Source organism: Alosa alosa, chromosome 9 (assembly GCF_017589495.1).
Source record: "Alosa alosa isolate M-15738 ecotype Scorff River chromosome 9, AALO_Geno_1.1, whole genome shotgun sequence".
NCBI lineage: Eukaryota > Metazoa > Chordata > Actinopteri > Clupeiformes > Clupeidae > Alosa > Alosa alosa.
In genome coordinates, this window is record NC_063197.1 from 17,640,972 (window position 1) to 17,664,376 (window position 23,405).

Sequence of the window (23,405 nt, forward strand, 5' to 3'; positions counted from 1 at the left end):
ACATTTGGAGGTGGGATGTAGGATTCACCTTGTCAGTGTACATTTTCAAGCTTTCATCTGAAGAGATTGTGTGTGTGTGTGTGTTAGGAATAGAGTGAAATGGGGGTCTGTGGTTCTTCACAGTAACACAGAACAGCGGTTCTTCAGTGCTTTTCAGTGTCAGTTCACCTACATACCACATACCTACATACCACATGTCACTCACATAATTTTTTTCTAGAGACAGCTAATTACTTGTCCCATGAGAGAAATGTGATGAGGATGCCAAAGTCTAATAGATATGTATTTATCTAAATTGAATAAGCTAGGAAACTGACCTTTCACATTCACATAGAAATGTTATTGATATTGGCTTACCAACGTCATATTCCTTCAGGGAAGATGTGGGCTACCTGCAGCCTCTGCCCATTTGACAGTATGGTGTCCCAGAAGGACAAGCAAGGCAAAAGCTTTAATCTTCTTATTTGCTGCCATATGGTTGACTCCATGTTATGTGCTGTTGGAAAAGCATGGCATATACCAAGAGGACATATTCTATTACATAAATGCTGATGGACTGGAGTTGAAGGTTTGTATAGGCCTACTAGTGATTACCTGCTGTAGCCTTCATAACATTGTATCTTTATCAATTTCCAGCCAGCGTGTTGATATGATCAACATTGTGACACAGGCCGCCTGATCTGGCCTAGCCTGCTGAGAATATGTAGGGTAATTTGCCTAAAGGCTTCTACATTGTAGGCTACATAAGTGACTGTTACCTTAAAACATTTGTAGCATAATATGCCTTATTGTTTGGGGTTTGTTCTACTGACACCCGTCGTTATTAAGTGTATTAACTATGTGACTATGTGTTCGCTCTGATAGGCCTACACGTGTGGGTGTATAGGCTACATTATTATTCATTAATTGCTGTATTAGGGCCTACGCTATGTCATAGTCAGTATTTGACCAAAGTAGCCTAGGGTAATTAAACTGCTTAGGCTACTTCAACCGTAGCCTGAACACGATCGGGGCTGTTTTCCAGCTGAACTAGCTATTTATTGCCAAAGGCAAAGTTCATTCTGTGATACATTAATAGACCGTCTGACTTTCTTAAGGCGATGGGTCATGGCAACACCCACATTACTATGCAATGTAGCCAACCAGACATGGTTTCCTCACTGACACTGACCTCCTCGATCCTGCAGGTACAAACGCGTCTCTCACTTTTAAGAAACTTCAGTGCCGCCCTCTGCTACTTCCTGTTACCTACAATAAACTGTAGTTTCGGATATCTTCACTCGGAATAAGGAAATCAAAGACGATGGTTAGGCTACACTAATAAATTTGACTGGAGCATTACCCTTCTAGATTAAGGTATGGTGATTTAGTTATATTTCCTATTATATTTCATGTCCATCATATGCAGTGCGTGAACGAGGCGCAGCTGGCAAACTGTTAGGAAAACTGGTGCAGACTGGTTAGCTGTAACGGGCGCACAGCACTACAGTAGCCTACAAGACGCATGTCTCAGTAAAATGGGGCAAAAGATGGTACGCTTAGCCTACGACGTAACAAGACGACGATCGACACTTAAAATAGTAGAACATTTGCTCTTCACTTGCTGTTCTAGCTATATTTCTCTCGACTGGTGAATCTACCGGTAGATAATTTCCAGTTGGCTCCTCGACTGCAGAGGAGGAAAACTTGGAGACACGAAGGCGGATGTAAATAGCACACGCCGGATTTCTTTTGACCGATGAAGCACGCGAATGGTGTGGATGAGGTTTTAATTAACAGTTGATATTGTACTAATGGTAGAACTGGCCCATAGAAATGCTGTGTCACAACGGCTCGAGCCTACTTTCTTCCACGCGCACTGTAAACACGGTGCTGGACCACAATGGCGCTGATGCTTTCTACCGTAGCAGCCTGAAACACGGACCAAAATTAACGGCTCCCGAATCGCGGAGTGGATCTTGAAGAGAACCTGTGTTAACAGTGATGTCCACATAATCAACCTACATAGGCTACAGCTGCTGGACATTTCATGTAACCTCCGTGCACCAAACCGTATTCTGTACCGTTATATGGTGAAGGTGGTGGTAGCAGTTCATGATGTCTATGTAGATGCCGACTAACAACACAGTAAGTAGGCTAACGTTATGTTGTTTTATGTCACAGATCTGCGAGAATGTGCGATCTTTTGTGGTGTGATTTTGACTCATAGGTGGGCTATTCTACTGATCCGTACAGCAGCAGAGCTAGCGCTGGCTGTTGCTGAGTTTGTGCTCGTTTTACAACTGCCATGCAGTCTCCACGCTGGACTTGAATGCAACACAGTAACTATTTGGGCTATTTGTAATGGCTTCGGCACTTTGATCGTAGGTGGTCGCAGTACAAAGAAACTTGGTTACTGCAACCCGGCTCTTTGTATCTGACAGAGAATTCCATTGTTCTTTCTCTGTGTGACTACATTTCAAGAGATGTCAATGAAGTGGTGTGTATGTTTGTAATACGCTTATGTGTCTAGTCGGCTAGCCTGCTCTATGAAGTTTAGGCCGTATGCTACTGTGGATGTGTTCACATTTTGTTAGAACATATTAGCCGTCATCCATTTTATTTTAAAATGTAGGCCTACCCTAAACAGTGTCAGATGAACTGTTTTACAATAGGCAACGAAAGCCTGTATGAAATATGGAATTTATTTACATATAAATATTCTCTTTACTTTGTCTCCTCCCTCCATAGGTGGCCACTGTCATTGTAGACATATGTGGTCCATTAGAATACCATTGAATACACTTATTAACATACTATTTGAGTATTTGCATGTTTTAGACAAACTTTATTATTGGGACCCTCTGTGAGGCTACCTTATTGGCAACAATATTTCAGATTGCTGTTTAGCATTCGGGTAGGCTATATCTTATGGAAGCTGTGACCAATTGCAGTCAGGCACCATGTAGGTTACTGTAGGCTACACCAACTATTAAGAGACATATGGTGGTCCCAGTGTCAATACAATCTGCCTGGGTGCACACAGAACTCCCATTGGTTGCTTGCAATGTCAGTTTAGTCATGCTGTTTGACCACTGACAAATGAGAGTGTTTTTGCATTGCTCTTCTGCTTGTGACCTACTTTGTAAGAAAAAAAATAACCAGATTGAGGTTGAATGAGGTTACCCATGAACGCAATTGGTTTAGTGTGTTGGTGGTATTGTGTTACCAGCGTGATTGTAAAATTGGTTTCTGAACCCCACAGACAGGGTGTGGTCTGTTGTTTCACACTGGTCCATGGTGTACACTAATGGATATGATGCATAGTTGTCTGTGTCCATTCCTTGTGTGCATGTTAATTCCTCACACTACATCTTCAGATATAACATGCATTCAGTTTCAATTGTAACTCAGAGGTATGGGTGTAGGTGTACTTATTTTGTCCTATTCACTTTATGAATCATGCTCAGTCGCTGGCCAGTTTAATTATTTTTTGTATACTTTGCATTACTGTGTAACAATCTCCTTGGAATAAACGAATAAGAGAGGAGATTCTGGGCACATGGGGGAAAAAAAACCTGGAAAGTTAATTTGCCCCAGGGTATCTTGGGTATGTGGATTGTCATCATTGTGGTACACACTGAGTTAGTTGAGTGAGTCAGCTGTGGAAAATAGCGTTGTTTCAGCGAGTCAACGGGGGTGTGACAGAGGGGTCATACAGGTCCTGTAACATCTATTGTCATGTTGATTTTGTGGATTTAAGCCCTTGTTTGAGCCTATTTGGGCTAGTGCAAATGACCTAGCCCAAATACCCATACAACTCTGCATGCAGTGTGAGAGTGTGTTGTGTAGAAACCATTGCTGATTAGTGGCTGTTTCAGCAGAAAACTTCCTTCTTTCCTTTGGCATGTTAATGATTTCCACATGTAGTTGTGACTACACACCTCAAATGGAAGGGTAGACATAAGTTACTTCAAAGTAAACAGTGTAAATGAACGCACTAAGACACACATACACACACACACACATACACACACACAGGTCCTTTCACACTCTCACACTTTGTTTCTCAGAATCACTGGGTGTGTTACTTCTGTCACTGCTGTCGTTGTCAACAACCCCCCAGTCTGGAAAGAATGGCATGAGCCCTCACACGATTAATTGTAAGCAGTGCTGACTTCATGTGTCTGATGTAGATCCCATGTCTGCATGTGCAGTGAGTGCATCAGACCTTTCAAAGGGCCTGACGTAAGTGAGTTTCACATTCAAATTGTTGTACTGCTTTTATGGCATGGAAGATACTCAAAGACTAAAGTCTTTGGAGTAAGCAGAAACAGAACTTTAAGCACATTAGTTCTCTGTCTAGAGTGGTTTTATACAGGGAAGTTTTACCACAAATTAACAGTAGATATAAGTGTTCTTTGAAATCATGCTGTTTCTTTCTTTCTGTCTGGCCCATTTTCCCTGTCAGTCTTCCTTCCTGTCACACTGTCATTACACAGCAGTAATGCTGATAGGTCACTCCACTCACTGAGAGGTCTAGTGATATGGGCCCCCAGACGGCCTAGGATACTGATCAGAGAGTTACCATCAATATTAATGAGTGCTCATGCTAGAGAAGCTTCAGGATATGGCATACACTGTAAAAAAGGGAAAGTCAGGGCTGTCCAATTTATCAAACCATACTATCTTACTATTAGAACCAGTGTAGTTTCGTATGAAACACAACCTTATTATCTTCATAGTCATTCCAATTAAATATTTCAGTGTATGTGATTGAATCATGTAAGGTTAGCTATACTAGCCTGACGTAGCCATATTCAATGCTATTCAGAATGTTAGTCTGATACTGCACCATTGAGACACGATTGTGGGGAGTATGTCAACTGATACAGGGGAAAAATGCCTCTACACACAATTTGAAAAGACCTAACCAATTGGAGCAACGAAATAGGCCAAACAGCCAAAACATCTTTCTTCTCGACAAATGCCTTAATTGCTGTTTTCTGTTTGTTTTTAAACGTTTTACAACAGACACAATAGCAACATCTAAACGTATAGCTTCTTTAGCAAACAAGCTTTTTGTTGTAAACAAAATCAACTGACGAGCGCTCAGGTTACGTGAATAAATAGGCACCGTTGCTCATCTGTCCAACATTGTATAAAGCCCGCCCGGACGATTTGATTGGTTGGCGAGTTTTCAAACTGTCATATACCTTGTCAATGGTGCAAGTCTAGACCGAAATTCCCGATTAATTGCTACCTTGCTTTCACGATTGTGAATGTTTTATTTAAGTCGCGCGTGTTCATTGAGCAGGAGAGGGAGGGAGAGTGAGAGGGAGGGAGCGCGAGAGAGAGCGGGGCAAGGAGAGGGGGTTTACCTCTATAATGTTTGGTAAAGTTGCACACATAGTCTACAATGAAAGCAAGGAGAGGTATGAAATTATTATTTATTTATTTGTTTTTGGACAACGTAGGCTACCGACAAGTAAAGAGGGAGATGTGGGTTGCTTTTGCGGCCGCGTAAGCTGCAAAGCAGTGCAGTTTCAAACCTAATAGTGTTGCCAATTACCCTAATTAGTTGACGAACATTCTTCCTTTTGTTTTCTTTTATCATTAAACAACTTTTCCAGCATTTTTTGTTACTCTCATCCCAACTTTTATGTTAAACATATTTTGCCACAGCAATGAATGTATCCAACATAATCATGTAAGATGAATGAGAAGCTCCTTAGTAGCTTCTGAACCAGGAAGGCAAGTGATCATGGGGTCCCTTGTGCCACCACTTCATTGTGTTCCCATAAGCCTAAACAAGAAAGATATAATCAAGCAGCTATCAGTGTTGCCAAACGTGTTCACATGGGTTTTCGTAATGTTATTTATGCTTAGAAACCAGTAACATTTTGGAGCTGGGTTGTATCTTATGTTATGAGATGAACCATGCTTTGCTCCCACCATGAGTGTGATAGGTTTTGAACATGCACATATCAGTAGTTCCAAATGACATGTTCCCAATCACAATGAGGGCATCTGAATACTGTGGCACAATCTCAAGAAGCAGCAGCGTTGCAATTTATCTTCTAAAAGCATTGACACTACAATATTAATTGCAACATCCGAATGCCTTCTCTCAGTGCATGCCTTAGCCTGTAGGCCTAACACAGGGATGTTGAGGTGACATGTACATGTCATGTAAACTTATTTTAAACTATTTCATTAGAATTGGTTGGTCAATTTGGGTCACCATGGCATGAATCATTTTTGTAAACCGAACAATAACAATAGCAACAACAATTAACAATAGGATCGAATGTGTGAATGAAGTTGACCAGCAAGATTGAATCGGCAATCACTCCACCTTCGACTTAGTAAAATACAGAGGTTTCTGCTCACATGCTGTAGTGTGAAAACCAGCCAATTGGTTTGAGAATGGCAAGGGGAAAGGGGGTTGATCATAAACAAAAATTTCTCTCAGAATTATTTAATGTCTTTGTGTAGCCGCAAGTGGTTGTGATCATGGCACATTTCTTGGTTGCTGTTCACTGAACATTAACCTAGTTGAACACTTCAGTTTAGGGAACACATGTTAACAATTTATGCATATGTACTAATATGTGTATGTATTAGTGCTCAACAACGTCTGTAAGCATAATTGCACATTTAGGATCTTTATTAAACCATTTCTTCTTCTTAATCAATAGGTCATTAATTGGTGATAAATCCTAAACAAGCAACTAGTTGGTCTTGATACAAGGTTACTAGTATATAGCATGAAGGCTATAAAGTTATTGATATCTATTTTGATCCATACTATATATCAATAACCTTAGATCAAGACCAATTAATTGGTTATTAAGGATTTACCAAGAATAAATCACCTATTCAGTGAGAATGACGCTGAATACAGATCTTATTGAGCATTGATACATACGATAGTTACAGGGTTCCCATGGGTCATGGAATTTCTGGAATATCATCATTTTGGAAAGTTAGGCTATTCCAGACATGGAAAGTCAGGGAATTTTATCATTTTGGGGGCAAAGTCATAGAATATCAGGAAATTTAGTTGTAGCAGTTTAAAATTTACTTGTTAAAATACAAATATGTTTCCACTCAGAATTGGTGTATATCTGGTAATTAGCTTTACTGCTTGTTTGGTAGTTGTGGTTAGTTGAACTTTGTTTATATGCCCATTTATTCATCTCCCGCTCTAAAAAGTAAAACATTCTTGAACGCTATGTGACTGTTCTGAAATCTTTGGTCGGTATATTGTACCCTTCATTATATAGTAGGTCATGGAAATTTACAATCAATTTTTTTTTTGTCACGGAAAAGTCATGGAATTTTACATTTCCCTTAGAGTGGGAGCCCTGTATGTATTAATGGCTAACGTGTTATGGTATGTGCAGGCGTAATTTTTTTCTGTTGCCAGCGTCCGTTTTATATTATAATCCTATGGAGTAGACCGTGTTTTCAAATAAGGCTTCTTTAAAAAAAAAAAAAAAAATGTGATTGTCTTTTTCTGCAGCTCAGGGCCCAGTTCCCCGAAAGCATCTTAAGCCTAAGAGCGTCGTAAAGTCCCTCTTACGAACGTCTTAAGATTTGCCGACTGTTTCCTGAAACCATTGTAGCTTAAGAGCGTCATTGAAAACACTTCGTAGATCTCACGAGTTCTCCAGAGTACTAGATTACCGCTAAGAGCGTCTTAACAGTACTTCTCACTGAGGTCACCAACAGGACATACAGAGGAATTACAACTTAGAATACATAATCCAATTTACGTTTCCATTCTTTATTGTGTTTAGCCTACCTGTGATGAATCAGATTTTAGCGTGCAAAATAGCCTACATTTAATGGTCATACTAATGTGATGAAAAGCGGACAAAAATGCAATCAAGTTATAAAACGAGATGTTGCCAGAATAGTTTGACATTATCTTTGCTAAGTGAAGGCTATATTTTATTAGGCCTATGAGGTAAAAAGCAGAGAACGCAACATGTGGTTTAGTCTGTAGCCTACTGCTTAAAAATCTAAGCCTACACATTTCCTCTCTTTCTTACTCGACTTCTTTCTTATCTTCAAACGTGTTCTTAAGTGACACCGCGAAAAATGATTGCATGGTGTAACAATCTAATCTTAAAATAATTACAATTATGTATGTCTCTGTGTGGTATATAACCTACTTGGGATGCTTACATGCAGATGTCAAAGTGTTTCTATTTTCGTATTGATGTGAATTAATGTGTAGATCCGAAGCTTAAACAGTAGGCCTATAACTGTGACGTGCAGTCACCTGACATCACCATCAAATCAGAGGATATTTCAGAACTATTAACGTGGACAGCTCCCCTTAAGAACGTCTTAAAGGAATTATCCGGAGTAAAATGCACTTTAGATCGATTTACGGATGATTGGGAGTACATACGTTGAGTTGACATCCAAATCATGTGATTCGGATGTGTTTTGAGAAAGTTCGATGTTACCGTTTTTAGTCAAAGCTCGTTAGCGTGGAAGTTTAGCTCGTTAGCTACGGACTTTCCCCTAAAGGTGGCAGCAAAGATGGCAACATTTCCGGAAAGGTACTGGCTTGATGAAATTCATTTTGGACTCTCTATCCGACCACATAAAGACCTCGGGATACTTCGGTTTGGCTTTAGGGACCCTCTACTCACTACCACGTAAGTGCAATGTTGTTTGGAACTGTAGAAGAGGTATAAAAATAGCGTTTTGTAGCGGCAAAATAATATGCCCTTCTCACTTCCACGCTAACGAGCTTTGACTAAAAACGGTAACATTGAACTTTTTCAAAATGCATCCGAATGACATGATTTGGATGTCAACTCAACGTATGTACTCCCAATCATCCGTAAATCGATCTAAAGTGCATTTTACTCCTGATAATTCCTTTAAGAGCAGTGCACGCGAGTTCACGCTACGAGCATGTTCGGGAAACAGTCGAAAAAACCAAACGAACGATCGTAAGATGAATCGTAGAAAACCCTCTTAAGAGCGTGTCTCCGTCGTTACCGGGAAACTTGGCCCAGAGCTGTTTTTATAGTTAAGAAATGTTCAACATCTAGCGGAAAAACGCCCTGTCACACTATTTTTGACAGCTGACCAATCACAAGCGGATACTTTGCATATCTCAAAAAGACGCTTCAGGCTGCTTTAAGGAACAAAAATGATGGCAGATTTTTTAAAAACTGAAAAAGCGGTCTCCACAACTTCTCTTGTCAGAAAAAGAAGCCAAGTCGGAATGTACCCATAGTTATTATGCTAACTGCTTGTTAGTTTGCATTGTTACCTGGTTTGAAACTTATGAATACACCATGAAAACCAGAGCTTAGATTACAGTGTTTAAAACACAACACATAAGGAATGGGTTGAAAGGATGCTCATGCAGCTTTGCTGCTTGGCCAGTTCATAAACACTAGCAAGACTGCAACTGGTTAAGAGATATCTAGCAAAGATTAGAGATAGATAGCAAAGATGAAGCCTTTCAGTAAGGGCAGTGATAGCTAGGACAGTTCATAGCAACCTGACCTTGCATGTTCGCTCTCATAATGTATGTGAGCATAGAGGAGACCTGCTTTATCTTCACGGGAGAGTGTGTGTGAATGCAAAGAAGTTGTCTAACCCTTTTTCTGTACTGGGAGTCTGGGACTTACCTGGGATTCTTGTGTGAATGAGTCTCTAGAGGAGTGTGGAGAGTGGTGTGCTCTGCTGCACTAATGTAGAATCAGAATATTTTTGGCTTTCAGGCCTCAGTAGCCAGTTTAGTTGTGATGCTGCCTTCTTATGATCTTCCTGCTCCCCCTCCACCCTTTGTTTTCCAAATGTGTCCTCATTAGTGTTCATTCATTAGCCGCATTCAACCATTATTTCTCACACAACCATTATGTAACATTTATAAAATGCCGAGTTAGCAACATTCTCCCTGGGTTGGTCTGGATCCTTCAGGGGGGAATTGTTTAACACTCTGTAAAGCGCCATGAGACATGTGCAATGTTTTGGCACTCTATAAGTGAAATTAAATTGAAATTGTAGAACTCCCAAATGAATCAAATTCAAGGTATTCTGTAAGCATGCACCATTGTGTAATGTTTATCAGCTCATTTAGATTAGATGGAACTTGGCCACAAAGCACTGATTGATCATTTTCCCTGTCTGATTGTCCTCCCATGATGGCTGAAGAGGGATTGAATGAAGCCATATGATTCAGAAATCTCTCCGGAACCTAACTTGCTCTGTCTCTTGTGTGTATCATGCACAAGAGTCCTTGTTCAAAGATCAGACATGGATTGACTTGGATTCCACTGCCTGTGTCTGCATCGCGAAAATATACTCCAGGGTTTAATTTGTATTGCTTTTATGGCACGACATACCACAAGGCTTTAATTTGTCATATTGGTGGACCATGACAGGGGTGATGGACTATGCAGACCAGGAGTGGGAGAAACAGATGCTTTCGGGAACTAATGAGCAGTCAGGCAGATGGCCTCAATAAGGACCACCATGGAGAAGCACACCATGAAAAACATTTGCTATTGATGTAAATAGAGTCTAGACTAACTGATTCCCCTCTTGTCCGCCTGCTGTTACTCCTCCCCCCCTCTCTCTTTTTCTCTCTTAAGTGAAAGACATTACTTAGCCTACATCAACATTGACACTTTCTCTCTTGCTCCTACCAAGGTAGCAAGAAATGTAGGTGTCATGATTGATGACAAGCTAACCTTCTTTGTTGTTCATGTTGCCCTTTGCCGCCCAGTTGTGCCACTTTGAACTATTTAACTAATCAGGCCGAACCTAACCCAACACGCCGCCCAGCTGTTGGTACAGTCTATGGTTATCTCTTGCCTTGACGACTGCAACATCCTCCTCACCGGCCTTCCATACAAACTGCTGCATATGGTCCAAAATGCGGAGCTTTGACTAGTATAACTTCTGCACTCTGATGCCCTGGTGTTATCATTGATTGATGTAGTATTCATTTCTACCCAAGGTCTCCTCCGCATTGCAGCTTGAATGTTTTTCCTCATTTTTTGTAAGTGGCTTTGGCAGTGTTGGTCAAGTTACTTGGAAAAAGTAATTAGTTACTGATTACTGATTACTTATCCAAGAAAGTAATCCAGTTACTTTACTGATTACTTATTTTCAAAAGTAATTAGTTACTTTACTAATTACTTTACTTAGTTACTTTTAAAAAACACACTAGCTACACAACCTGAATACGCTTTTTTAAAACTTGGTTTATTAGTTTCAAGCTTAACTTTTTGGTGTGTGTACTCCTTCATTCAATAGATGTAAATAAAATACAGCAATAAAATAATTAAAACCAAAGTCTCTATTAACATTTACATCTTTTAACAGTTGCAGTGCAGAGAGGAGTAATGCATTTACCAAAACAGAAAATGCTGTTGCATGCCACATTTAGGCTGTTCTAATGTCAAAGAAGAGTATGTTTGAACTGTGTGTGTGCAGTGCCGCTGCTGGCTATTTTGGTGCCCAAAGCACAAATAAAATGATATTGTAATATATATTAACCCTTTGCAGACTGTGCCGAACATTCCATTTTTTCATACTCGATGGCCTTATGGCACAAAAAGGCTTATTGTATGATTATGCTACATGACAAAGATACAATATACCCACCACTCTAATCAGGAGAAATAGCCCTTTCAAATGGTATAAAATATAATTAATAGGTTTGAGGAGAACATACATAATTTTTTAAAAATATCTTTAAAATTCAACCCCCAAAAACACAAAAATATCAGTTTGTCAAGATAAATCTAATTTTCTCCCAATTTCTATTGTAGATAGAGAAAAAACATAGAGTGTATGGGAGATTCACAATTTTGTCCTCTACTCAGTGATAAAAACAGAATCAATGTGTCACCTTTTGTTCAAAAGTTATGATAAATTTATTAGACCTTTGCAGGCGACCACGAAACATTCCGCTTTTTTTCATACTTGATGCCCTTGTGAGACAAAAAGGCTTATTGTGTGGCCATGCTACATGACAGAGATAAGATATACCCACCATTGTAATCAGGAGAACTAGCCCTTTAAAATGATACATATCATAGTTAATAAGTTTGAGGGTAACACACATTGTTTTTAAACAAAACCTTCAAAATTCAATATCAAAAAACATGAAAATATCAATTTCTCAAGATGAATCTTTATTTTCACCTGATGTCTGTTGTAGATATAGTGTGCAAAGAATAGCCAGTGTTGTGTTCTCCTCAGTGAAAAAAAACAGAATCAATTTATCACCTTTGGTTCAGAAGTTATGATTAATTTACTCATAACAGTAACAAGTAGAATTTTTAAAGAGTAGAATGTTTTCATTTCCCGGTTTGGCATCTGACCTAAAAATACAGATAGGTCATGTAAAAAAATAAGCTGTTTTACCATCAAAACAAGCTCAATATGGGATGTCTTACTGTACTCTGAAGAGGCTAAATCAATTGTGGGGAGGACAGATAAAGGCTGAAAGACAGACTAGCTGATTGTAACTGCTTCTCCGTGTGCTTCATTCTACTATGAAAACAAGAATATAGAGACACTGGCACATGTGTTAGGTTTTACTTAAAGGGGAAATAAATCATTTTATTTAGAAAAGTCTTAAACAATGTGATTAAATAACCAGGAACAACAACTTCAGGTAAATAACATAAACATATGTTTACAAACATGCAGTAACTATTAGAACTACAAGAATGACAAGACAACAGTATAACAAAGATCAACAAATCTTACATGGTGAACAAAACATCAATTCATACTAACATTCACACACATATATATATAAACAATTAAAACGTTAGAAGAAATTCAATACATTTAACAACAATACAGCATATAATTTGATACAATATATAATTATCCATATCATTTGCCCCACACATAAGGTGATACACTAACGCCACATTCACACCAGATCTGTGGTGTGTGCATTGTCACAGCTGTGGCATGGTTGTGTGTGTGTGTGTGTGTGTGTGTGCGTGTGCATGCGTGTGTGTGTGTCCATCTAAGCCTAGCAGACGATGGGGTGTAAATGCTATTGGAGTTGGTGTCTCTGTCTGTGTTGGAAGGATAGGCAAAGTGTATGCTTTCTACCTGACATGGGACTTGACCAAACTCAAAATAAAGAAATTGTCAGATAAGAAATATAGAAATTGAATTATAAATCTAACCAAACTATTATCACTATAATCCCTCTCATTATTGTTATAAGCAACACTCTTATCACAACCAGAAATGTGCTTGCGCCCAGATGGACGCGCACACACACACACACAAACATGCTTACCCAGCTGAGGATGCTGATGATGGAAGATTCTCCTCCTGTAGCACATCATTGTCTTCTTCTTCATCCAGAAGCTACCCATCCATGTCCCATGTCCATGCCATCGTGGTCCTTGGGGTCATATTTGCCATCAGCAGTCGGCTGCTTTCACCCCAGTTGCACGTACTTCTCTCCCTCCATCTAAAATAACAAATCACAGGTCTGATAGTGAATAGGTTGTTTAGTTTTATTTTACATTACTTCCACATAATCTTAATCACCACCAACCATGACTCTTTTCACTAAAAGTATTATTGTCACTGGAGAACTCCAATATTGCTTGGAGAGGTAACATTAGTCTCAGAGCTCACTACAGTAAGTGTTATTGCCTTGGCTAAACCATACATAGCATACCAGCTTACAAGCAAAAAATTGATTTATTAACATGAGTCAGGAGATGACAGAAAACATCTAAACAGCATATGCACACATACACACCGTGCATAGGCTACTGCAGTTAGTAGAAAGACAAAAACACCCCTTAGAAAATAATGTGTTGACGAGTAGGCTTGGGTGTATGAGCTCCCATCATAGTTAGCCACCCAAAACCTCATAATCGTAGCAGCCAACCTTACAGCCTAAAAGCTAAACAATACTAAAACACATTTATAACAAATCTTCAGTCATGTATTCATGAAAACAGCAGTCAATGAATAAAATCCTTTACGTTACACCATCGGTGATCAACACAGTCTTCCGCCGGTAACCTAACATTAACGCGTTGTCATTCATGTCAGATGTTTCTATCTAAGTAAGCTAAGCAACTTGGCTACAAACAACTGTAAATTGTGCTATACATATTACGAAGGAATGAAAGGTTTATTTGACAATAAAATACCGATTAGGTCTACTTGACATAAAGTTGGCAGTCATGAAGCACGGAGTGAACTTTATCTCGACTGGCGTCAAGGACATGTTGCAGCCTCTCCTGATGCTAACGTTACCTAACTTAGCTAGTTTTCTATCAGATGACAAGCAAGCAACATCGTTCAAAATAGAACAAATCGTTAAAGTTTAAGTCTTAGTAGGTCTGTAATCGTGGTTGACATATAGTAGCCCCCAAAAATGACTGAAAATGATGAGTTTACTAAAGATTACGGTGTGCTAAAATACCAGCTGTCATCAGCTGAAGTGAACACACACGATTATGTTACGGCCATGCATACAAGGTGTAATTACCAGCAAAAATAACTTTTAAAAAAACGATTTTGAAGTAATAACATGGATAACAAGTAATAATAACATAAAAGACTTGTTTTTTACCTCAGATGATCCAGTAGTTTCTCCTTTAGACGACGTCAAGATCAGCGATGCATAGTGCTTCCTGCTGTTTTTCTCTAGTGGAGGAGGCGTCAACTCTTGATTTTTCCTTCACGTGAGTAAAAGAAATTAAGCGCCACAAATCCTTTAACCAATCATATCGCCAGAAAGCCTATGATGTGGCGTGTTTGAGGAAGTTTTCAGTGATAAAATTGGTTGGGGTATGGCAGAGTTATTAGACTGAACGTCATCGGTACTGGGGTACCGAAATTAGAATGGGCCGTCTGCAAAGGGTTAATTAAATGATAATAATGACAGTCATTTTAGTTTAAAATATTTCTTAAGAAATACTACTAATTTGATGCAGTTTAACTCATTTATAAATGGTGCGCTGTCACTTTAAGAGCATTTACACAACTCTCATTATGAGTCAATCAACTCCATTAAAATATAAGCCATTGGCTAGTCCACAAACTCCACATTTAGCACAATATTAGCAATAATGATGACTATATTAAGTTGGTGTAAACAGCTAGCTAGACATTTTTTTTTAGTTTGCAATTAAAAGTGATAGCTATCTGAGTGGAATGTGTTTCAATGGCATAGGCTACAGTGCTTCATGTAAATGCTTAGTTTAAGGGAAACGAATTATTGAAGACTTCAACACTCACCAGCCCCATTACAAAACGGCAAAGACCACATTATATTTTTGTCCATTTTGCAAATCACAGTGAATGCAGCCAAAATATTATAATGCCCTGGCTCCTTTTATAACGGGCCAGTAGGCTACAGGGAACCGGTGACGTCCTCTTGAGTCTATTTTCAACTGTTGCAGCATGTCGGGATCTGGGGGTGTCTCAATGAGTTTCACATTCCTGTGCCGGCTTGCTAGGTGCTTGCTCAGATTTGAGGTCGAATTTTTCGCTGTAGACAACATTTTTCTTCCCACGCAGAGTGTACAGCGTTATTGTTTTTTTCGTAATGTCTGAACTGCAATGATTTAAATGCTCCGTGTTCGCGCTCTCTCCTGCACTCCATGTCTTGCACAGGTGTGTCTGTTGTTATGTCGCGCAGCTACGTCATTGTCATGAGTTACAAACATTAGTTTCACAAAGCAAAATCCATACAGCAAAATCCCAAATTCTATTACTGTCTATGGCAAAATCACAGTTTAGTAACGCAGGCTGCTTGCAGGAAAGTAAAGTAATCTCATTACTGTTTTTGCAATCCCTTACTTTACTCGTTATTTGAAAAAAGTAATGGGATTACAGTAACGCGTTACTTCTAACGCGTTTACTTAATTTGGATATAAGCATCTGCTAGATAAATAAATGTAAATGTAAATAAATGTACTTAAAGGTTGTATGAGCGATTTCAGGCCCAAAAATAAATGATCACATTCATCTAATCTTTCCTAACAATCCGCTAGCTGTCTGCTCCATAAGCAGGCCGTCAAAAAAACGTGTCTCTGTATGCAGCCTAGGCTCCGAGATCTGTACACAAAAACAATTACTAACCCACTCAAAGGCAAAATAAAGTGTTTAAACCAATAACCGACGAGATGCGCTTTAAGGAGAGTTTTAATTGCACGGGAGGGAGGAGGAGGGAGTAGCTCTCTGTTTTGTTTGAACAACAGAAGTGACGTATCCCCGCTATCGCTGATACAACCTTTAATGGTACTCTTTCGAAGACCTGTAAACAGACTGTATATTGACAGGTTTGTCCAAGCCTGTTAAAAGGGAATATTCATTATCAAGGAATAAATGCAATTTGGATGTGTTTATCATCAGCCAAACATGTTTCAGTGGATCTATAATTAAGTTAATTGTGCTAAATTACAGAAGAGGAACCATTGGTGTGTGCTTTTTCCTGCTAAGATTTTAAACCCCATTATTTGGTAGACAGAGAAGCATATCATTCTGGTCTCCACTCTCCCACTCTGTTTCATTGATCAGATGTTTTTTCACAGTGCTGTCAAAATTCACTGCTAAATTCCACACTAGAATCATGATCTCCTGTAGAACCAGACATTCCAAATTTAGCGACCAATGGCACATCTGAAATAAACCCCTTTTGACTGGCCTTTACAGTTGATATGTTGACATCAAAGCTAAAATGACCTTTCCTTTCAGGATGAGGATGAAGTTTGAGAGGGAAAAATGGGATAAGCAAAGTGAAAGAACAAAGCAACGACTTGAAAGACCTTGTTAAAATGAAGGAAAGGAATGTGGCTGTTAAAGCTGTAGCAAGCACCAGAATATCAGTGTGGTATATCACTCCCTGTTGATACCAGGTGGATGAGTTCAGGCATGCCATGAGTTTACTGCTTCACAAAACAGACAAGACAAATAGCTTTCTAATATTTCTCATGTCTTCATAGTATAATCTGTATGTTGAGACTTGATGAGAACAATATCAACATGTTTGGTCTAGAATGTTAACTTGTGACTGTACTTTAATCCTATTTTTTCAACAACACATAGTCACATACAGTTATACCATACACATACACATACACCACACATAAAATGGAAAATTCTTGGAATATTTTGCGTTTCTTGTATTTGTTTCTTTCTCACATGCTCCATATTTTTTTAATTCCACATACAGACAAAGTCTAGCCTGTTTTTGTTTTTCCTATCGGGCCATCTAAGTGTTCCGTATAATACTAGAAAGGAATGCACTCCTACTCAGGACATTGTGTCATCACCACCCAATCTTCCTCTTACACTGGTTGAATTAGCTTTGGTTCTCTGGCTGGTGTTATTTCTCAGAGAGCGAGAAGGTCACCTATTGTCTGATTTGTTTGCGTCTGTAGTGCTCTTGAGCAAGACCCCGCAGTGTGAAAGATGAGCTGCTATAGTCAATACGGGCCAATGGAAATGGCAATCAGGACAGGCCAGGAAGACTTCATAAAACATTATTTTTGGCTTCATTTCACATCTTGATCGATATCAGTTTTCATGTGGTCATATTTGTACCCGCGGTGATGGATAATTTAATCAGGAAGAATAGAGTTCTGTGTGAATACTGATTTAAACGAGCTTCAGAGGGAACACATCATGTGGTGTGATGAACAGAAAGACAGGCTAGTTTCTCCTTCCTCTCCTCTGAGGATTAAGAAAAAAGTTCAAGAAGCTTCCTCTATTAATTAATAATTTGAATATAACGCATGATGGAACATTTTTTTTCTGTTTTGAAGGATCTGTAGTATCTAAGTCCTTATAATCAGTTTGGTCCTGAGCATTATTACGATGTTTTGACGATGACATATATTTTCTCTGTTTTTGCAGGAATGTTTACCCTCACAGAAGTTGCCTCTCTCAATGACATCCAGCCGACCTACCGAATCCTGAAACCATGGTGGGACGTATTTATGGATTACCTGGGCATTGTCATGCTGATGTTGGCAATTTTTGCTGGGACGATGCAGTTAACCAAAGACCAAGTAGCATGCCTTCCCGTCCTGGAGTCCTGGGACGAGTCCGACCCTTCCCCAACACCGCGGCCCGACGAGTTCTCCGACTGGGCGGGGACGGGAGAGGGAGCAGGAGTGGGAGCGGGAACGAGCAGAGTGACCCTTTCAGCGGCGCCCCTTGCCTCAAAGGACCAACCTGATAGCGTTGTCCACCAAATCCCCTTCCTGCACACAGGTGCTGTAGGGCAGCCTGAGCCCACAGGGGTCAAAACGAACTTGGACTTCCAGCAGTATGTTTTCATCAATCAGATGTGTTACCATGTTGCTCTCCCATGGTATTCAAAATATTTCCCATACCTAGCTCTCATTCACACCATTATACTCATGGTTAGCAGCAACTTCTGGTTCAAGTATCCAAAGACCAGCTCGAAAATTGAGCATTTTGTCTCAATTCTGGGAAAATGTTTTGAGTCGCCCTGGACCACCAAAGCTTTGTCAGAGACAGCCTGTGAGGACTCTGAGGAAAACAAGCAGAGACTGACTGGAGCTTCATTGTTACCAAAGCATGTCTCTACGAGCAGTGAAGAGGGAAGTCCAAATCAGTCAACACCAATGCTTGCTAAGACTGGTGTAAAGTTCTCTGCTGAAAAGCCTGTTTTCGAGTTTCCAAGTATGACCATTTTAGATAAGAAAGATGGTGAACAGGCCAAGGCACTTTTTGAGAAAGTGAGGAAGTTCCGTGCACATGTAGAGGACAGCGACATGATCTACAAGATGTATGTTGCTCAGACAATAATCAAAACAGTGAAATTCATTTTAATTCTTTGCTACACAATGACATTTGTTGCCTCCATTAATTTCAGACACGAGTGCATACCTGATATCAAGCACTTGACTGGTTATGCAAGATTTCACTGCACTCATAACATGGCTTTCATGTTAAGGAAACTGCTTGTAAGCTATATTGCCCTAATATGTGTCTATGGCATGGTTTGCATATACACCCTTTTCTGGTTGTTCCGACGACCACTAAAAGAGTACTCCTTTGAAAAAGTTAGGGAAGAGAGCAGTTTCAGCGACATACCAGATGTTAAGAATGACTTTGCTTTTCTGCTGCACATGGTGGACCAGTATGACCAGCTATACTCAAAGCGTTTTGGCGTCTTTCTCTCAGAGGTGAGTGAGAACAAGCTGCGAGAGATAAGCCTTAACCACGAGTGGACGTTTGAGAAACTACGACAGCATGTCACTCGAAACACACAAGACAAGCTGGAGCTCCATCTCTTTATGCTCTCGGGAGTCCCCGATGCTGTCTTTGACCTCACTGACTTGGAGGTCCTAAAGTTGGAGCTGATCCCTGAAGCAAGGATCACAGCAAAGGTATCACAGATGATAAACCTCCAAGAGCTGCACTTTTACCATTGTCCTGCAAAGGTGGAGCAAACAGCGTTCAGTTTCCTTCGTGACCACCTTCGGTGCCTTCATGTCAAGTTCACAGATGTCGCTGAGATCCCGACCTGGGTATACTTGCTGAAGAGTTTGAGGGAACTCTACCTGGTGGGGAACTTGAACTCTGAGAACAACAAGATGATTGGTTTGGAGTCCCTCAGAGATCTGCGGCATCTGAAGATCTTGCATCTCAAAAGCAACCTCACCAAAATCCCAACCAACATCACAGACCTGTCGCCACATCTCATCAAGCTGGTGGTGCACAATGATGGTACAAAACTTTTGGTACTTAACAGTCTGAAAAAGATGATCAACCTGGCAGAGCTGGAACTGCACAATTGTGAACTGGAAAGGATCCCCCATGCTATCTTTAGCTTGACCAACCTCCAAGAGCTGGACTTGAAATCCAACAACATCCGCACCATCGAAGAGATCATTAGCTTTCAGCACCTTAAGAGGCTAATTTGCCTCAAACTATGGCACAACAAAATTATTAGCATTCCGCTCTCCATAAGCCATGTCAAAAATCTTGAGTCACTCTATCTCTCACACAACAAGCTAGATGCTTTACCCAGCCCTCTGTTCAATCTGCTAAAGCTGAGGTACCTGGACGTCAGCCACAACACCGTGGCAATAATCCCACCTGAAGTGGGCTTCCTCCAGAACCTCCAATATTTTGCAATCACGGGCAACAAGGTGGAATTGGTTCCCAAACAGCTCTTCAAGTGCACCAAGCTAAGGACTTTATGTCTGGGTCACAATTGCATCTCCACCTTGCCAGAGAAAGTGGGTCAGCTGATGCAGTTGACTCACCTGGAGCTCAAGGGAAACTGTTTGGACCGCCTGCCGGCCCAGCTTGGCCAGTGCCACCTGCTGCGCAAGAGTGGCCTCATCATAGAGGACCATCTCTTTGACACACTTCCCCTGGAGGTTAAAGAGAGTGTTAATCAGGAATAGGGATACACCATTTAGCCACTAAATCACAAATTTGATTCTACTGTCTTAAGTGTTAACCAGTACTAATCATGATCCAGCCCCGAGATAACAAATGGGAGGAAAGCACGCCCTGGGCTTGAATTCAGACAAAGGTTGACAGTGAGTCTCCAGTCATTTCATTTTTCATAAACGAACGCACATTCTGCAGACAATATATCATATGATATATTATTAACAGACAATAACAATGTTACTGTCACTTGCTCAATTGATAAGTCTCAATCTAGTGTTTACTTTTGCTGTGCTGCGGAGGCTGTCTGTCTCACAAAAAATATGCTATGGCATGGGTTTTTTTTTTTTTTTTTTTTAAATATCATTGAATCTCCCAAGCACATATTATTGTGGCAGCCACACATGCTCACAACAAGCTCTCAAGTGATTGGCATCAACATATTGATCTGATCTAACATCATTCCAACATTTCAGGCTGGCATTGGTGTCTGCTACCAATTGTCAGTATTGAATTGGTGCATCCTTAATCAGGAACAGGATTAATCTTGCTGTTTGGTTATGAGTGCATCTGAGTGGATGAGTTTGAGTGCATGAGTGCACAGATGACAAACTACCCTCCCTACCGGCGAGTCTCCAGCCACGTTACCAGTGTGAATGGAGTATGGACTGTAGGTCATAGGGCACAGCAGAAATGAATGTTTTCCTTACTGCTGGTCAGGTTTTAATGAAAGCATGTCATCCGTATGAAGTTAAGCTCAGGGCTGATTTTACTTTAAGGAAGATGTGGGTGTGTGTTTGAGCTTTTAGAATGAACCCTGATAGAATGCTACTCACCAGGCATTCCTTCAGAAACTGGGAAGTAATGTGCTTTCAATAGCGCGTCTGCCAGTGACATACCATTGGTACCCTGTCTCAGTGGTTTAACAGAAAAAAATAATTTATGAGTGAAAACAAACAAAAAATAGATGTAGTACAAGTAGGTGCCAGGGATTTCCCATTGTTCTGCTTTTTTTTTTATGCAGCCTTTTTTCATAATCACTTTTTTCCCTGCCATATTACTTGACCATGTTCAACCAGTTCTGTAAACATGTAGCAATTTAGAGGTACTTTATTACATTCTGAAAATTTTTGTTTCAATCAAAATTTGTGTCCTATGCATGATAGCAAAAGGTAAACATGCCATGGAAACCACCAAACATTTTAAGCGATCAAGTCTATGTTTTTGAGCTCCTTGCTACAGTACGCACTGTTCCTATTGTGGTGGAGTTATTGATTGTATCTTGTAATTTCGTTCAGATGTAACCAGGGAAGACAAATGCACAACATCATAAACCATCAACCAGCAATGACTGATGTGCACACATTTGTAAATACTGTATTGTATACCAAGTGAAAAAGGAGATACCACCCTTCCTCCTCTCCTACACCAACATGGCATGGTCTTTGCTGCTTACAGGGCCCCAATGTATGTGGACCTTTGCTATCCTGATATTTACTCCTTTTATATGACAGCTGCCCGAGCTCAGTCAGTAAACATGCATTAAGCATCTTTCTTAAACTCCCAGCTCACCTGACACCCTTAAGGCTGTTTCGAACTATGAATCACACTTTATACAGCATGCTGAAACCATGTTGCCATTTACTCTGCTTTCAAAGGCCAAGCATTGGAATGTGTGTTTTTAGTTAACAGTTAAAGTGACGTATACAACTGTTTGGCCTTATTATCCATCTTCTCCCCAATCTTGTCCTCCTGTATCTGAAATACTACAGACTAATTCCAAACCTCTACCACAGGAGGGTATAGACATAGGATGGGTGTAGAAATACAATATTTATGTGGTGTCTTTGAAGCAATGTCAATGTCATAACATGTTACAGTTAAGGGAACGACTATATTTAATAATTTTAAATCATTTTCAGCACACACACACACTCCCCTCTTGTACTACATGTCTTGGCACAATTTGGTGCATCTATACTTTGTCCTGAAAAAATAAATGCATTGGATGAAAAACAGGAGAAAATGGTACTCACTCAAAGTATTGCATGCCAAGCCATAATCAAGGGATGTTTCACTTTAGTGTTTAACATTAAATAATACATTAAATAGACAGATGTTTTTGTCACACTGCCACCTCTGAATGCTGCAAAGGTAAAAGGTCATTGTGATTGCATTTCATTTTGTTAAAGATGTGTCTCCCCTTACGAGGTCTGTTAGAAATGAAACTGACCTTCGGAAATGCTAAAACAAAAGGTATACTTATATTTTGGAAAATGTTTTAATATAGAGGAATGTTGCAAAAAATAGTCTTAGGTAGGATATTTGGTAAATTGTTATTTACATGCATATTTTCAAGTATTGTTATCATGTATGTTTTTTTTTCTCCCCTTTATTAAGTTAATGTCTCCACTTTTTTTAACTAAGCTGCCTCTTTTTAACTTTCTTTTATAATGTAAAGTGATTCATTTCTAAGCCAATGTTTTAACTTTCAGTTGTACACCTAAATTAAATCAATAAAAGCATATGTTGTAACATCAATTCCAACTGATACATTCTGATATGAGTTTTGCTGATGTGGAATGAGATTCCAAAAAATGATTGTTGCCTGCATTGCACGCAGCTGCTTGTATGGTTGTATGAGACTTATGCGCTTAGTAGGGTATTGGATTCTGTTTGTTTTGAGTCCAGCTGTGAAGTGTGTCTAGTAGACATACCAAGACCGTGGAGAATGGGAGTGTGACATGACATTACAGTAGTAACAAGTGAATGTCATATGACTGTACAAAGTAGAGCAGTGTCACATTTTACATTCACCTTGGAACGTTTGAGATGATCATGTGGTTTATTTAAATTATATATTACTGGCATATTTTGAAATAAATGCCAATAGATAATTGTCTGATATTGGGTGTACATCTACTTATTGGAGGAATGCATTTTGAGGGATTATCTCATTACCAAATTTCAACAGTTATATACATCATACTGCAGGTGTT

At 39.7% G+C, this 23,405-nt stretch overlaps 1 protein-coding gene across 2 annotated transcripts; it reads left to right on the top strand.

Moving 5' to 3' along the window:
• The first annotated feature begins 1,194 nt into the window (after positions 1-1,194).
• On the top strand, positions 1,195-22,947 carry LOC125300585 (volume-regulated anion channel subunit LRRC8D-like). 2 transcript variants are annotated; one of them, XM_048252602.1, is made up of 2 exons: positions 1,195-1,356; positions 17,887-22,947. In XM_048252602.1, exon 2 carries the CDS (start codon positions 17,889-17,891, stop codon positions 20,415-20,417), a length of 2,529 nt encoding a protein of 842 aa, XP_048108559.1. In that variant the 5' UTR covers positions 1,195-1,356; positions 17,887-17,888; the 3' UTR covers positions 20,418-22,947. The 2 variants fall into 2 exon arrangements, with proteins under 2 accessions (XP_048108559.1, XP_048108560.1); XM_048252603.1 differs by lacking the exon at positions 1,195-1,356 and adding an exon at positions 1,366-2,127.
• The last annotated feature ends 458 nt before the right edge of the window (positions 22,948-23,405 follow it).